The sequence below is a fragment of the Ursus maritimus genome, unplaced genomic scaffold, assembly GCF_017311325.1.
Source record: "Ursus maritimus isolate PB19 unplaced genomic scaffold, ASM1731132v1 scaffold_23, whole genome shotgun sequence".
NCBI classification, from domain to species: domain Eukaryota; kingdom Metazoa; phylum Chordata; class Mammalia; order Carnivora; family Ursidae; genus Ursus; species Ursus maritimus.
Genome location: NW_024424786.1, coordinates 43,514,319 through 43,529,967, shown reverse-complemented (window position 1 = coordinate 43,529,967; position 15,649 = coordinate 43,514,319). Strand labels below are relative to the sequence as shown.

General features: G+C 62.0%; 2 protein-coding genes across 4 annotated transcripts in view; one reads left to right on the top strand and one right to left on the bottom strand.

Annotated features, from left to right (window-relative positions):
* Positions 1–15,649, top strand: part of LTO1 (LTO1 maturation factor of ABCE1) — a 104,309-nt gene that overhangs the window by 16,948 nt on the left and 71,712 nt on the right. The window contains exon 4 of one of the 3 annotated variants that reach the window (XM_040639585.1): positions 554–1,471. The exons of the other annotated variants lie outside the window; for them this stretch is intronic. Within the exon in view, the coding sequence (XP_040495519.1) occupies positions 554–710 (157 nt within the window). The 3' untranslated portion in view covers positions 711–1,471. Of the gene's footprint in view, positions 1–553; positions 1,472–15,649 lie in introns of those variants that run through there. 3 annotated transcript variants of the gene reach the window in all.
* CCND1 (cyclin D1) lies at positions 1,605–10,836 on the bottom strand. The gene is made up of 5 exons (XM_040639580.1): positions 10,482–10,836; positions 8,714–8,929; positions 8,033–8,192; positions 4,116–4,264; positions 1,605–1,962 (listed from the first exon to the last, which is right to left on the bottom strand). Exons 1-5 carry the CDS (start codon positions 10,677–10,679, stop codon positions 1,798–1,800), a joined length of 888 nt encoding a protein of 295 aa, XP_040495514.1. The 5' UTR covers positions 10,680–10,836; the 3' UTR covers positions 1,605–1,797.

Here is a 15,649-nt window from a genome sequence, read left to right as displayed (position 1 = left end):
CCCGCCAAGCACCGGCCCTGTGCTCTCGCCGCCTTCGACTCCCCCACCACGTAGTCATTATGAAAAGGTACAAAACCAAGATGTGCAAATTGTCTATTGGTTGCTAAGCTTTCTTTTTTCAGAAGGAGGGGACAGGGGACAAGAATACGTTGGGGCTGCACTTGTTCCGAGTACCCTCCTTTTCTGTGGAACTCTGAGGCCTCTCAGATGGGGTTCCCATTTAGGGCAACACCGAGTACGGGCTGAATCGGCCAAATCCATGCTCTTCGTGTTTTTCCTCAGGATCTTTTTCTCTCTCCTGTGAAAAAGGACCTAATTTGACAAACTGTATGAAACCTGCAACATCAAAGGCAGAAAAGCGTGTGTGTGTGTGTGTGTGTGTGTGTGTGTGTGTGTGTCGGGGGGTGTACATCAAGGGGAGATTGCATTACTTTATAAATCATACTGGCCTTACAGACATCCTCTGCAATAAATATTCTTTTTAGCCTTAACTATAAATTATATATTTTAGTGTTTAAAAACCTTCCTAACCCTTAAACTACGCGTTCTCTAGGTCCACCTTTAAAGGTCCCTACGCTTTCGAACACCAGCTGGCACCAAGGACTCCCGGACTTCCACTGCTCTACAGAGAAAGGAGTGCACCGTCCTGGCGACGTAAGAGTGCACTTCCTGACCAGAAGCTCGTCTTCAGGAACATCCCCTCCCGCTAACTCCCTAAGTGACATGCACTTGCCTCGCCATCCTGTCTGCACTCAAGGACGTGAATATTCCCAAACCATTCCATTAAGAAACTGCCCCCCCGCCCCGCCCTCCACACACAACAGAAACAAGAGAGATTCCCTATACCACTGGATTGAAAGTGCTTTGAAATGGAATGGTTCTAGAATATTGAGAAGGAAAAAAAAAAAAAAAAGGAGCCATGGATTTCACCTGGATGTGAGCAGGCTGCAGGTCTGTGGGGGTGAGAAACCAGCATCTATCTCAACAGGCAACTACAAAAATAGGAAGATTATAAAAATAGAATACATGACGTCGCTGTGGCGGGTTCTGTCGCTCTAGCTGCGCGGGCCGGGATCGGAGCTGGCTTTCCGCGAGCGCGGCGCCGCCGGCGGGAAGAGGGTCAGCGCGCGACCACGCGGAGCGCTGCGCTAACTGCGGTTCCATCAGCCACGGACAGGTGAAGGGTTACTCGCCTACCTAGGGAATAAAGGAGCGCGAAGGGCTGATAAAGTGACTACATGCGCGGCAAGCGACGCGCGGGCTACCTAGGACCGCCTTCCGGCCGCCTCCTCGGGACGCGCTTCTACCGAAAACCCTCCTCTACTCCAAACGTGGTTGGCTGGCTTTTTTCTAGTTTTTCAAATGTTTTTATGCTTTTTTTTGTTTTGTTTTGTTTTAAACACAGAAAGAATCCACCCTAACCCTCCCCTGCACGCTCGTTGCTTGTGTTAATGCCTAGCCTTACAACAGAGTCACGAACGATCCACAGAAAACCTAGCTGATTATGGGGTATCACGTCCTCTATTTTTGTAGCAAACCTCCCCCCACCCCCCAGCTCAGGGTTATGCAAATACTATTTTTTTTCTCTCCTTTTTTTTTTTTTAAAAGACAGTTTTTTTTCGGGTACTTTTTTTCTTTTGCTGAAGTCAGAGACGGAAGGGAGAAAAGAGCAAAGGAAAAAACCGACAGTAAAGGAGAAGGAAGCTTTCCCTTCTGGTGGTGACCGGTCCTGGCGAGGAGCGCGGTCCTGTCAGGGGAGCACCCGGGCGGCCCCTCCCGCGCCGCGTGCGCACCCCCTCAAATGTTCACGTCTCGCACATCGGTGGGCGTGCAGGCCAGGTCGGCCTCCTCCTCCTCCTCCTCCTCCTCGGCGGCCTTGGGGTCCAGGCTCTGCTGCTGGGCCTGGCGCAGGCTGGACTCCAGCAGGGCTTCGATCTGCTCCTGGCATGCCCGGAGACAGTCCTGGCCGGATGGGAGACAGGGGTCCTCAGATGGACGCCTGCAGGCCGGGCCCTCCCCACATGCCAGCACCTGGGCCATTTTGGGGGAAGCGAGCCTCATCGAAAGCGCTGCCTCCCCCAAATCGGGTGAAGGAAAACGTGGAGCCACAGCCCAAACCCCAGGACCGACCCGCATGCCCCCCACCCCGCCCCGCCTGAGGCGCACACAGCCCTACTTAGGACCAAAGGCCCCGCGCAGGCCACAGGGCTGCTGGCCGTCTTCCGAGCACGAGGACGCCCTCGCCCGCCTGCCTGCTGCCCCCCGGGCCTGCCCTGAGGCCCCCTGAGCCCTGCATTTTGGACTTGACCTCCGCCGTGTCAGCCCTCGCGGTGAATCCAGCCTTCCGTGATGAATGGCCGTCAAAAGTGTTAGGCCGTGCATGACTGAGAGTGAATGTTGGGTGGGCTGGGGGCGGCCGGGACCCTTTATCCCCTCTGTCCTCGCCCGCTTGGCCTGCACCCTGGGAGAATGCACTGGCCTGGCCCGGCGCCGTCCCCGAGGTCTCAACGCCCCAGAGGAATCTTGGGAGTCCAGGGGCCTCTCCTGGTCTCATGGAAGCAAGTCTCCCACAGCACGGGGGTACAGGTGCCAGGCGGCCCGTCTCAACCCCTGGGGTGCTACACTGGGCTTCTATTCTAGAACCAGGTAGAGTCTCTAGGCCAGCCTGCAAAACAGACCTGCGCCTTTCCCCTAGGGGCCGCTGAACTCCCAACCAGGTGGGGCTGGAAACAGGGGTTCACTGCCCAAAAGGAGTGGATCCAGGAAGAGACTCCCCTTGGCCACATGGCCCTAACTTCCTCCTCAGAGCCACTGAGACCTGTAGCCTTGGCCCGGGGAAGAGCCACGCTTGCGACCGAAGCAGCTCTGGGGAAGGGGGGACGCGGCTCGCAGCCCAAGGACACGTAAGGTTCCGTGGCTGAGGCTTTTCTGCACTGGGGCTCCGCTGCGTTGGTCACCGGGTAACCAGCCTAACAAATTTCAGTCTCAACTGAATTCTCCCCTGTCCATCCGCTGCGATCTGGGTTCTAATCTGCAGCCGTCTGTGTCGTGTCCCCCTCACTGAGGGTGAGCTGCACGGTGGTGAGGGACCCCAGCAGCCACCCAGGACACCCCACCCCTCCAGGAGGCCCAGTAAGCACGAAGACTGAGGGGGGAGCCCCCTCCCACCCCTCCAGGAACTGCCCACTCCCAGCGGGGAGAGAAGCAAGAACGCAGCCCCCTCCGGGCAGCCGGCAGTGCCGGGACGGGCGGGCTTCTGCCCAGGGCCCGGCCGTCCTTCCCTCAGTGGTGCGCTGAGGCCGGCGGCTACTAGGGCCCATCGGGCCTCTGGGGCCCTCGAGGGTGGACCACCAGAAGGCAGCCCGAGCAGAGCCAGACCTGGACCGGGGTCAGGGCGGTCACTGGTTCCCACTCAGCACACCAGCGGGGCCGAGGGCTGACCCGCCAACCTCGCTGGTCTAGTCTGGTAAAGGCCACAAACCCCCGCAACTGTGATTTCCATTCTTTCTCTAAGACAAGAAAGGAATTGGGCATCAAACAATGGTATTTTGAAGAAGGAAGACACAATCAGCTCCGGCTCGGGGCTCCAATGGCAGCAGCCACTCAAAGGGGGCCATAAAACACGGGGTTGTCTCCATGGGCCATTGTTGCATCTGCAGACCTCACAGGAGCCTTTTCAAGCTCCCGTTTACGAGCCATCCGCATTGTGGTCCGGACAAAGCCCCACTGGGCCCCAACTCCACATGCCATTAGGGCACGGATCACTGACGGGCCTGCCTTGTGGCCCCTCTTCCTGGACAGCTCCCCGGGAAGCCCGCCTGCTCCTGGGAGCCCTGGGGGCGCCAGAAGCCTGAGGACCCTCCTGGCCTGCCCGCAAGTTCTGGGAGATGCTTCTCCTCCCAAAGGAGCCCCAGGACAGTGGGGTGAGGCTGGCACCCTGTCAGCCTGGGCCAGGTCCCTTGCCTCTGAACACGGCACCTGTCCCGTCCCACACACGGTCCCCTACACCCTCCATCACTTTGGGGGCCTTGGCACGAGCCGCAGCGTTTCCCATCCGTGACCGGCAGCTTTGGGTCCTGCCGAGCTAGCGCGGGCGCCGCGGACCGATCACTTACCGCGTCGCACTTAATCACTTTGGAGAGGAACCGAGTGAGGCGGTGGTAGGACAGGAAGCTGTTGGAACTTCCCAGGTGCAGGCCCTGCACGGCGGCCACCACACTCCCGGCTGCCACCATGGAGGGCGGGTTGGAAATGAACTTCACGTCTGCAGCAGAGAGGGAGAGAGGCAAGGGGGCCGTGAGTGGGGGACCCTCCACGGGACCCCGTGATCCCCACAGTCCTGAGCACCAGCTCCACATGAGGGCACGTCCCCGCCAACGGCCGGCTGGGCTTTGGGTCCGCAGTGCCGGTCGGGAGGTGGACCCAGCACCGGGCTGCAGAAGCCAGGCCGAGGATTCACCCGACCCGAGCTTGTGATGCTCACTTGAAAACATAAGAAGCAAACTGAGGAAACAGCCATCGGCAGAAACAAACCGCAAAGGCCTCTGGGGAAGGGACATGGCTGCACGTGAGCCTCGGGGACGTGCTGCTTATTCACACTAACTTGTAAAGGTGACAGACTACAAGGGACAAGATGTGCGGCTGGGACCCAGGGACTGGAGGTGGCCCGTCAGGTCTGCACTCGGGGGGGGGGGCGGGGGGACACGACACACACAGGTCTCGCTGTCCCCCACGGCAGCCCTCCAGGAGTGTGCAGGGGGCAGCGCTCCCCGTGGTGGCCTGGGATGCTTATCCCCACTTTACCTTCCTCCTGGGACCCAGCAGGGGTAGCATTCCCTCACTACCTCACCTCTGCCCTGAGGCACAGCTCAGCGATGGGGGGGGGGGGAGACGGAGGACCCCTGCCTTTGCTCCTAGGCTGAGCCCAGCACCTCCCACACTTGTCATGAAAAGGTGGGGAAGCGGGAAGGAGGATGTGTAAGTGGCCATGCGGGGCCCGTGGGCTGCCATTCTGTGGCACCCAGTGTGGAATTCTTGGTGGGAGAGGCCGACGATTTCTGCACCTCGGTCAGGGGGGCCTGGCGTGGCGTCTTTGTCAGCCCCTTTGCCTCATGTGGGGCACGTGGAGCACCAGGACCAGGCTGGGTGAGCAGAGCGGGAGGGGCCTCGTGGGCCTGGGCTGCCTTTCCGGGAACAGCAGAGCTGAGGCTGCATGGGGGGAGCAGACAGCAGGCGGGGGGCTGGGGAGCAGGGGAGCCACCCTGCAGGGGCGACAGAGCCCGCTGCCGGGCCCCGTGAAAAAGAAATCCCAGAGGCAGCCACCTCTTTCCGCCTTTGAACGGGAGCAGTGCCGCCCAGTCTGCGAGCGGGGAGTCAGGCAGGAGGAGCTTTTCCGTGAGGCACTCAGGGCTGCACAGATTGCTGCTGTCCCAGCAACAGTGTGGCTGCACCTCGAGATTCCCATCTGAGGGGATGGCGTACTGGGGGCAGGCTCGCTTCCAAAGCCTGCCTCCCCAGGGAGGGGTGTGCGTGCGTGCACGTGTGTGTGCACATGTGCATACATGTATGTGCACGCCCATGGTGCAGGGCTCACATGTGTAGATAGAGTGTGTGCATGCATGTGCGTGTGCACGGTGCGGGGCTTACGCGTGTCAATGAGGAGGAACCCAACTGCATGCCCAAAGCGCCCACGCTTGCTCCGACCGCGCGGTGCGGAGAGCCTGGGGCCGCCGCCAGAGCAAGGCCCTGGAGGCATCGCTGACCCTTGCTAAGACCTACTCATCAGCCTCGATGACTTGTCAGCGTCCCAGCAGCCCTGGCCGTTTGCTTACCTCGCCCACGGCAGCACCCCGCCAAGCTCCAGTGCACGCGGATGTACACACACGTTCACAGAGAAGCAAAAGCAACCGCGGTGTGGCGGACGTGTGCACACATGGGGGAGCCCCAGTCTGCAGGCACCAGGGCAAGCACAGAGCCCCCCTCACGGCACCATCAAGCAGGACCCTTGCTCCGGGGAGGACAGAAGTATCTTCTGGGGCTTCTGCTCACACCTCCACCTCACTACCGTCTCTGCCAACCTCTTTCTGCTTTCAGCTGCCATCACGTCACTCAAAAGCGAGAGGTCCCTCGCGACCAAGGGCACGGCTGCATCTCAGTTACGTTCGAACCGTGCAGGGGAGGATCTGGACCTGGACAATCTTGCCGAGGGACCTGGGTGGGCGGGTGAACCTCTCCTCCTTCTGGCCTGCCTGCCCCCTGCAAGGCCCCGCCCTGGAGTTAATGCATGAGAGAAGCTGGGTGACCGCCTTCCATCCCCACACCTTCTCTCCAGGGAGGCCCAGGACTTGGGCCCAGGCTGCACCCTGCAGGCCAGGGGCTGCTTGCTGGGCCCCATCTCAGACAGAGGCCCGGCGTGCTCGTGCCCACGGACCCGTAGCAGCTGGGGAGCCAGCACTGAAGCCCCTTTACAGCTTCTGCGCCGGGCCTGCTCCCCGCATTGCCAGGCACTGCACGCAGGCTACACACCCCGCTTCCCTGGGGTTCTGGGGGAGGGGAGCTCCAGGCCGCCCCCGCCATCCTGGGGGGGGAGGGTGTGCAAGAACCGTTCCTTGCATTATCTCCAGGAAACTCTGCCGTTTCTCTGAACCACTTTCAGCTCCATAAAAGGCTGTCTGGAAGTCTCCAGAGGCCTCTCTCTTCCGAGGCGCCCCAGCCAGAGAACGCCTCCCTGCCTGCTTGCGGGGCTGGCCCCTGGAGGCCAAGGGGATGGCTAGTGGGAGGCTCCCTGCCCCTGCCCCAGGGTCAGAGCTGCCACCCCTCAGATCCATCCAGGCTGACGGTGTCCCCCTACTCCTCTCACTTGGAAGGGCTTGGAGGAGGGGTTCATGCCTTGAGTGGGAGGCGGAGGACGGGGAGGCCAGCAGAATCTTTCCGACTCTCGCCTGACCCAGAAATAGCAGCCATCGGAGCACCCCAACATCAGGAGGGTGCCAGGAGATGCCAGACTAGGGGTTCTGCTGCTTCTGGGGAGGCAGTGACAGACGCCAACTTCCCCTTTCGATGCTGTGTGGCCCTCCAGTTGCCCACGCTGAGCCCCAAACACACGTGACAGCTGAGGCCTGACCAGGGGCAGAGGTGGCCCACTGCAGAGCTGGCTGGGATGGGGGCATAGGTCCCCAGGCAGGGTTCTCCAGATCTCCTGGGCCTAGCCCATGCGATCGAAGGGAGAGAGAAAGAGGTCACAGGGTGTCAGGGTTAGGGCTGGGGGAAACGGGAGGCCATGCGGAGCGTAGGTGTCTGCGCGGAGTGCTGAAACTCTCCAGGGGCCAGGGCCAGGGCGGTGTCAGGGAGGGGCCTCCAGGGACCATCCAGAGCCCTGCCAGGGGGAGGGAAGGCTGGCCCCCTGCTGCCAACCACAGCAGCCCAACTCCAGGCTGCTCTGAAGCCCCTCCCAGGCTCAGCTGAGCTGCGAAGGCCTGAGGCACCCCTTGGCGGGGCCTCAGGCGGCTAAGCTCTTCTGCTGGCCGCCCCCGCACAAGGGCTGCTGCTGGCCGCCCAGAGCACGTGGTGCAGGCACTGCGGGCCGGCGCTCCCCACCCCTGTAGGCGCCCCTGGCAGGTGGCCCAGCCCGGGAGAGGCCAGAAGGGGGCCCCTTGAGGACACAGGGAAGGACTGGTGATGGGGGGGCGGGGGGGAAGGACGGGAGTAGGGGAGGCAGGCTGGGCAGCCAAGGTGAATGCCTTTCAGCACGGAGTGGCCCCAGCCTGGTGGACCACCCACCCCCATCCCCAAGGCACTGCGTGGTGGCTGTGGCCAGCCTCAGCTGCCTGACCCAGGAAGGGACCCCCTCCACCCTCCACCTAGCCCCAGCACACAGTCCAAGGATAGAGGAGCACCTCTGAGAGCAGGAGGGGCCTGGGGACCAGCTCCTCAGATGGGGAAACCAAGGCAAAGGGCAAGATGCTCCTCCACCAGGGGCAAGGGGCACCCAGGGAGGCTGGGGCCGGGGGCCAGCAGGACCCAGACGCCCTACCTGTGGCACAGAGGGCGACGAAGGTCTGAGCATGCTTCCGGATGATCTGTCTGCTCTCCTCGGCCACTGGCATCTTGGAGAGGAAGTGCTCAATGAAATCGTGCGGGGTCATCGCGGCCAGGTTCCACTTGAGTTTGTTCACCAGGAGCAGCTCCATTTGCTGTGGAAGTGGGGTGAACCAGTATAAAGAGAGGTGCAGGGGCTGCTCCCCCCCTCCGTGGGACACGGCCCAGGAGAGAAGGGATAGGACATGTTGGGGGTCCAGGAATGGAGGACGGCATGTCACCCCAAAAGAGGTCCAAGAAGAGGGGGTGCCGTAGAAAAGACCAACTGTTTCCAAGTGGAGACAAAAGAGACCCACACCTGGAACGGGAGCCCTTGTAAGCAGCGCGGGCCGCCCGCTTCACCGTCGCTAGAGGGCGCGCGCCGCCCACTTTTCGGCCGCGCTAGGGGCGCAGCCAAGGTGGGAGTGGAGCGACAGTGTGTGGTGGGGCGCGCTGGGTATGGGGGGCGGCGGGGGTCCCGCCCGCTCCTCGAGAGGGGCCCCACCGGTGTGGCTGCCGGTCCTCGGGGCCTAGGATGTGTTAGCGGCCGACGGGGGGCCTCCCGCCCACTGCACCTCCCCCACCCCCGGGGTCCTGGGGCTCAAGGGGCGTGGGGGGTCCCAGGGTCCCAGGTTACCAGCAGCTCGTCAGGCCGGATGGAGTTGTCAGTGTAGATGCACAGCTTTTCGGCCGTCAGGGGGATGGTCTCCTTCATCTTGGAGGCCACGAACATGCAGGTGGCCCCCAGCAGCTGCAGGCGGCTCTTTTTCACGGGCTCCAGCGACAGGAAGCGGTCCAGGTAGTTCATGGCCAGCGGGAAGACCTCCTCCTCGCACTTCTGCTCCTCGCAGACCTGCCGGGGCACGGGGGCCGTGACCGTCGCCGCCGGGCCCTCCGCGGAGACCCCGCGCCCCCCACCCCCGCTCGCACCCGGGCGGCGGGTCCCGAGCGCGCGGCGGGTCGGGAGTGGGGGTCGGCAGAAGCAGCCGCTGCCGCGCCCCCTCCCCCGCGTGTCCCCAATGCCCACCCACCCCGAAACTGAAAGGGAAAGTCCCCGGGAGGCTGGCATGGTGGGGGCGGGAGTGGGCACGGCTGGCGGCGTGCGTCGCGCGCGGGCGGCCAGCCCCAGGACCCCGGCCCGCGTGGGTGTTCCGGGGCCCGCCTGGCCCGGGCTCATCCCAAATGGGGTGCGGGGCCGCGGGGCCGCGGGGCGGGCCGCGGGGCTGGGCTCCGCGCTCACAGCGCCTGCGAGACACAAAGGTGGCGTCCCAGGCCGCCGCGGCGCATTTCCCCAGACGTCATCTTTTCAAAAAATATTTAAAAATATAAAAAAAATAACTGGGTACATAAAAAACCCCTGAAAATGACCCTCGGGCGGCCCTTTACCCAGGCCAGGGGTCGAGAGCTCGTTGCAAGCTCTGGGGAGAGCCCCAGGAATTCAAACTTGGGGGCCCCCCCTTCCCCCTGGGCGCGGGCGCCGTTTCCCTCTCGCAAGGGCACCACGCCGCACTTTCAAAAATTATTTTAAAATATCTGCGGCCCCCCCGGGCGCCCGCTGAAGGCCTGAAAGTGTGCCCCGGGCCGCCGGCTCGCTCCAGACAGGTCCCCCAAGCTGAGACCCCTGCAGACCAGGGTCAATCCCCAGCGTCTTGGGGGCCACGCGACCTTGCAGCTCGGCGTGCTCCCCGGCCCAGGCTGGCCGTGCGGGGCGCCCCGGGACTTGCAGCTTGAACAAAGGGGCCCCTCTTCCCGAGCGGGGTCCCCCCCAAGCTGCCCGCGCTCCGTCCCCGCGCCCCTCCCTCCGGTTCCCGGCGGCCGCGCGGCCCCTCGCGGCGGCCCCAGCGCCTCGCCGGCCGCTCCCCGCCCCCACCCTACCCCCAATTATTAATAAACACTTTTGCTTTGCAATAAAAGAACAAAGATGGCGCATAATACTGGCACGAGCGGCCCTTGCATACGTGTCCATGGATATTAATTTAAAAATCAAATCTATGCCCCCTCCCTCTGGAGCAGGCGGCTCGCGGCAGTGCAGCCGAAGAGGAGGCGCAGCGGGGCTCGGGCGCAGGCGGGGGCCACAAAGAGCGCCCAGGCCGCCGGCCCGCACCCTCGAACCAACTGGGGTGCCCCTGGCAACTGGCTTTTCTCTAAGGGTCCCCTCCCCGACCGCTCCCCCCCCCCACTACCCCCGCCAGGATAGGGAATTTCAAACGACCCCACCCCCACCCCCTTTTCGTTCAAAAAACACCCACAATATCTATATATTTTGAAAATGCGATTCCTAGCAGCACCCCGGCAAACTTCAAAGTTGGGGTGGGAGAGAAGGGAGGGAGGTGAGTGGCAAAGAAATGTGGGTTTGGGCAACAAGTTGCAGGAAAGTCCTAAGAGAGCCGCCCGAAGCCCCGCACCTCCAGCATCCAGGTGGCCACGATCTTCCGCATGGACGGCAGGATCTCCTTCTGCACACACTTGAAGTAGGACACGGAGGGTGCGCAGGTCTCCTCCGCCTTGAGCATGGCCCGCAGCACCCGGTCGTTGAGTAGGTTGGCATCGGGGTACGCCCGGCGGATGGTCTCCACTTCGCAGCATAAGAGTTGGTGTGCCATGGCTGGGGCTCTACTGGGCGGCCTGGGGACGGCGGTGGGTCCCGGGTCGGTCCGCGCTCGGCTCTAGCTCCCGCTGCCCCGCGCTCCCTCGAGCTCGTCTGCCCCTCGCCGGAGCGCGCGGACGCTGCTGCTCGCTGCTACTGCGCCGACAGCCCTCTGGAGGCTCCAGGACTTTGCAACTTCCAACAAAACTCCCCTGTAGTCCGTGTGACGTTACTGTTGTTAAGCAGAGATCAAAGCCGGGCAGAGAATGGGAGCGGGAGGGGGGGGCGGGCGGGCGCAGGGGGAGGGGGCGCGGGCTCCAAGCGCCGGGGAGCGGAGAGGGGCAGAGCCCAAAAGCCATCCCGGAGGCGCCGCGCCTGCCCCGCGGCGGAGTTGCCCCCGAAGCCTGGTTTTCATAGAAATGCAAATCGGCCGAGGCTGCCTTTCTCCCCGCCGTGGAAGAGGGGTGCAGGGGTGTCTGCCGTCCCCGAGTGGGTCCCCCGGGATTTGGGGGTGGGTGGAGGTGGCTCTGCAGGGGGGACAACTGGGGTGGGGGGGCGAGCAGGCCACCCGCAGCCGGGGGAGACCGCATGGAGGGGGGACTCTGGGGCTCAGCGACACCCTATATCCGAGCCGGGAGAATGGGCGCATTTCCGAAAACGCCACGAGGGCACCCACGGGCGGAGAGGCGGCCAAGGGACCTCAGCGTCTACATCTTCTTTCATTTTCATTAACACGTGTTAATTTCAGGAACCACTTAGCACTCAGGGACGCGGAGCAGAGTCCGCGACCCTGGTGGAGGCTTCGTTCCCGCGCCAGGGGGGGTCGTTGCAAATGCCCGAGGGGGTATCCCTAAGCCATAAAGGGATTTCAGCCTAGCATGTGCTCGCTCAAAAAATAAAATAAATAAAATAAACGCCCGAAAATTCCAGCAGCAGCCCAAGATGGTGGCCAGCATTTCCTTCATCCTGTCCTCCGCCTGGGGGATCTGCCGGTCGTCTTCCTACCTTGGCCAATACATCCTTTCAGGGATCTCCTATTCCCCCCAGCCCCCCACCCCATCCCGGCAATTTAAGAGCTAGAAAAACGCCCTGAATGGAAGGCTGCAAAATAGTGGTCTCTGTCCTGACTTATTTTTTAATAATAAAAAAAATTAAATCGCTGGAAATATTAGTCGCTTCTCTTGCCTGTGACAAGACCACCGGAAGCTTTCTAATTGGTTTTGTTGGGGGTGTGGACATCTCTGCACATTTACAATTAGCCCGGGGCTGCATTCGTGAGCCTGTGGGGGGATGGCAGGGGTTGGCAAAAATTAGAACAACTCTAAGTTAAAGGAATGGGTGTTATTGATCTGGTTTTAAACAACATCTATATATATTAGTGGTTTTTACGAGAGGGAACCCAATGTTACCGCTCCCTTAAGAGCCATATAAAAGAATATAGAAAAGTGGGTTTTTAAAATTTTTTGTTCAGGTTTAATCTCTTTGGTGACTTTTTTTTTTTAAATAAAAGGACATTTTGCCCAATCTCAACTTTTTTTGATAAGTTTTTACACTACTTGCCCCCAATTAAGAAAACCGTTCATTTACTTCCCTCTGAATATAGTCTAGCGTCATCAAACCGCCGGATCCCCTAACAGTAAAGGCTCAAAGAAAACGGATGAAAAGCCCCCTCCCCTACGCAAGGGTGCACGCAGCAAGACAGACACCCCCCTCTCAGGGCTGATTCTTCCCGCTCCCCTCCCCCGCCGGGAATTAGGGTTACTAATATTCCGAGTCCAGGAGGGTAATTACCCCCGCTCACGCCTCGGAAGCGGTGGGTGGCCCGAGCAGGGAGCGCCCACCGCCGTGTCCCCCTCCCCGGGCACCCAGGCTCCTGTTGGCCCCGGACACGCCGGTGCCTCGTAGCAGCAGCAGCCCGCGCACGAGGGCGGCCCGGCTACTTTTTCATTCATAAAATCCGGACCGGGCGGCTGCCCCGATGATTTATGGGGCTGCGCGCTATCACCGGGCGGCTGCTGCCCCGCAGGGCGAGGGCCGCGAGCCCCGCGGGCGCCCCGGCCCGGCCCGAGGCGGCCGGCGACAGCGAGGGGCAGCGGGTCATAAAGAGGCTCGCCCACTACGGCAAAACGGGCTCGGGGTCCGGGAGGGAGCTTCCCCCTAACCCGGGAGAAAGACAGAGGAAACTGGAATTAGCATGAGCCAATGGGGGCGCGGCGCTGTTACTAGGCGGACCGGGCAGATCTTGACTAGGAACTTCGTTGATTTCCCGGCTCAGGGACGGGCGCAAAAGTGCAAGCCCGGCCGGCGAGCGTGAAGAGCCGTCCAGGAACCCGCGGGGGAGGCGCAGGAATTTGGGGCCTTGGCGGGGAGCGCCAGCGGCCCAGCCCCCACCCCGGGGAGCCTAGATACGCGTCCCTGGAGCTGCAGAGGGGGCCGCCAGCCCTGGGCCCTTGAGGGCGGCTGCTTCTAGGAGAGCCCACGACGCGTTTTTATTTTAAATTTTTTTTCCAAAGAGAAAAGCAACTCTTAAAAACTTTTCTGTTGCAGTTTTAATTTTACAGTGCCTTTTAAAAACCCACCACGAGGCAGGAACTGCGAATTCTGGGGTCATTTAAAGTGCTCTGCGCTTATTTCTCGGTGACCATGTGGAGACAAAGGGCCAGCGACCCAATCGGGAAGGCACTAGTTGGTTGGAAAGAAAATCCAAAAGTAACTTAAATCACCTTCCCGCTTTCATTGCCGCCCACCCGTCCCCAGGGGAGACCGCAGCCGGCCGGGGCGGATCTCCGGCCCCGAGAGGGCGAATTCCGCGGCAGACGCGTTTGCCACCGTCCCTGGCTGTGGGAACCTTCATTCAAGGCGGGGGAAGGGAGCGCGTTCATTCAGGAACCGGCCCGCCGCGGCGCCGACCCCTGCACGCACTGCGGCTGCGCACCGCCCGGCCGGGGACTTTGGGGAGGGGGCGCAGGGCCCAGTGGAGATCTCCTACTGACCTCGACCTCCCGCAGCCGCCCACCCCACACAGGACCGGAGGGGGCGCACCAAGGTGGGGTCACCTGCAGCCGCATACCGGCGGCGACTTGAAAGCACTAAGCCCTTAAGTCGCTCAGGAAAACGCTTCCGAATGCGGGCCGCGGGGACCCGGGGCCCCCCTTCCCCCACCCTGCTCGCCTCGGGAGCTCCTGGAGGTGCACCCACTGCAGTAGCTCCGCCATGGCTACACGGTGCGGGCCCCTGGCACTCCAAAGCTGCGGGGAGCCCCGGGACGAACTCTGGATCCGGCGCCCACCTGGGACAGCCACACGCTGGGAACCCGGGCAGCCGCACCTCCCACCGTCCCAAGCCACGGACTTGTTTCCGCCCCTGATCAATGAATTTCAGCCACACACAGACCAACCCCCTACCCAAGCCCCAATCATTGGCCTGGCAGGATGCGGGGACGGGACACTCCTCCCCTAGCTCCGAAGGTCTTGGGCAAGGTGTGCCCGGAGTTAAAAAGCAAACCCCAACAGGTGGTGCGGGGGTGGGGGTGGGCGACGGCTCCTAACTCATCTAGTTTCCCCAGGGAGAAGGTGCACTCTTAGGGGGGAAAGCATCTAACTCCTTGAACTTCGCCCTCAAAAAGCATCGCCTGGTGCCCTGAGCAATATGAAACCCCAAAATTCTCTAGGAATTCCCTGGCCTCTTGGCTCAGGCCCCTGGCCCGACTCTAGCCAAGAGCCGCAGAGGGGGCGCCCAGACTGAGCAGATAACCACCTCCAACCGAAGCAAAGAAATCGGTTGAAGGGTGGGAGTAATGACCTAGGAGGCCAAGTCCCATCCGCGTCTTCCTTGGCCAAGCTGGGCTGCGGCCTACTCGAGGCGGAGCAGACCCCGCCCCTGGAGAGCGCGCGGAGCGCCCCAGTGGAGACTCGCGGGAGGGGCCTCTGTACCCAGCCCGCCAGCTAGCTAGCTGGAGCTGACCTTTCCGGAAGAGGGGCCGTGCTAAGTCGCTGTGGGCTCCCGCAATGTTCCCTGCCCTCCTCCCGGTAAGGGCTCGACGCCCCCTCATTCGCCTGGAGGATTGGTCACTCGATCCCCATTCCCGCGCTTTCCCGGAGACTGTGTTCGGGATGTGACCACATCCTCGTGCCTGCTTCTTTGTGCCCTTGGAACGCCCGAGAGCGAGAGAGGTTCCATCCTTCGCTTGGCCTCGGGGGTGGGTGGAGGGATGGCCGGGGTCTTTATTATGGGGAACCTCCGCGTTCTGGGGCTCCACACACTTGCCAAGAGGGGAAAAGCAAAAGGAAATTCTTTTCCAGGTGCAGGGAGGGGGGTTGCATACCCAACGCCCTACACCCCTGATTTTAGGCCCCTTGACCTCGTGCCGTCGGGGCTGGTGGCGGCAGTCCCGGGTTTAGACCTTCTAGGGAGTTCTGGGCGTGCGGAGTCCGAGGAGCCCGACAGGCCGCGCTCTGTCCTCAAACCCCTCCAGGGTGCTTGCGCGGGGCTGGACCTACTCCTGCGAGCCCCGGGCGATTCAGCGGAGACTGCGGTACGGTCCGATTGGGTAGAGATGGGAGGCGAGGGCGCGCGCCGCGGAAACCTGGGCCTTGGCTCCTGAGCAGCGCGCGGCCGCGCTGCGCATTCCGCACATTCCCGCCCGGCCTCGGTTCCGCCGCCACGTGGTTGCTCTGAGAGCCGCGCTTACCGTAAGGCTTAGAGAAGGCGCGCACTCGCTGCGCCCGAGCGCGTGCGGACCTCCCAGGGTGCGGGACGCGGAGGCATGGTACGGCCACCCTGCCCGCGCCCATAGATTGAGGTTGTTGCTGTTGTTGTTGTTGTTCTTGTTGTTGTTTTTAAACGATATAAGGAGAGTTGTGCTGCTGGAGTAATGACATTCGTTTGTAAAGGCAGACGGGAAGCATCTCAGGCCCCCTTATTTGTAATTAGGTGACTGTCTATCTGAGGAACAGGAGTGACCATTATGCCTTCCCAGCGGTGACA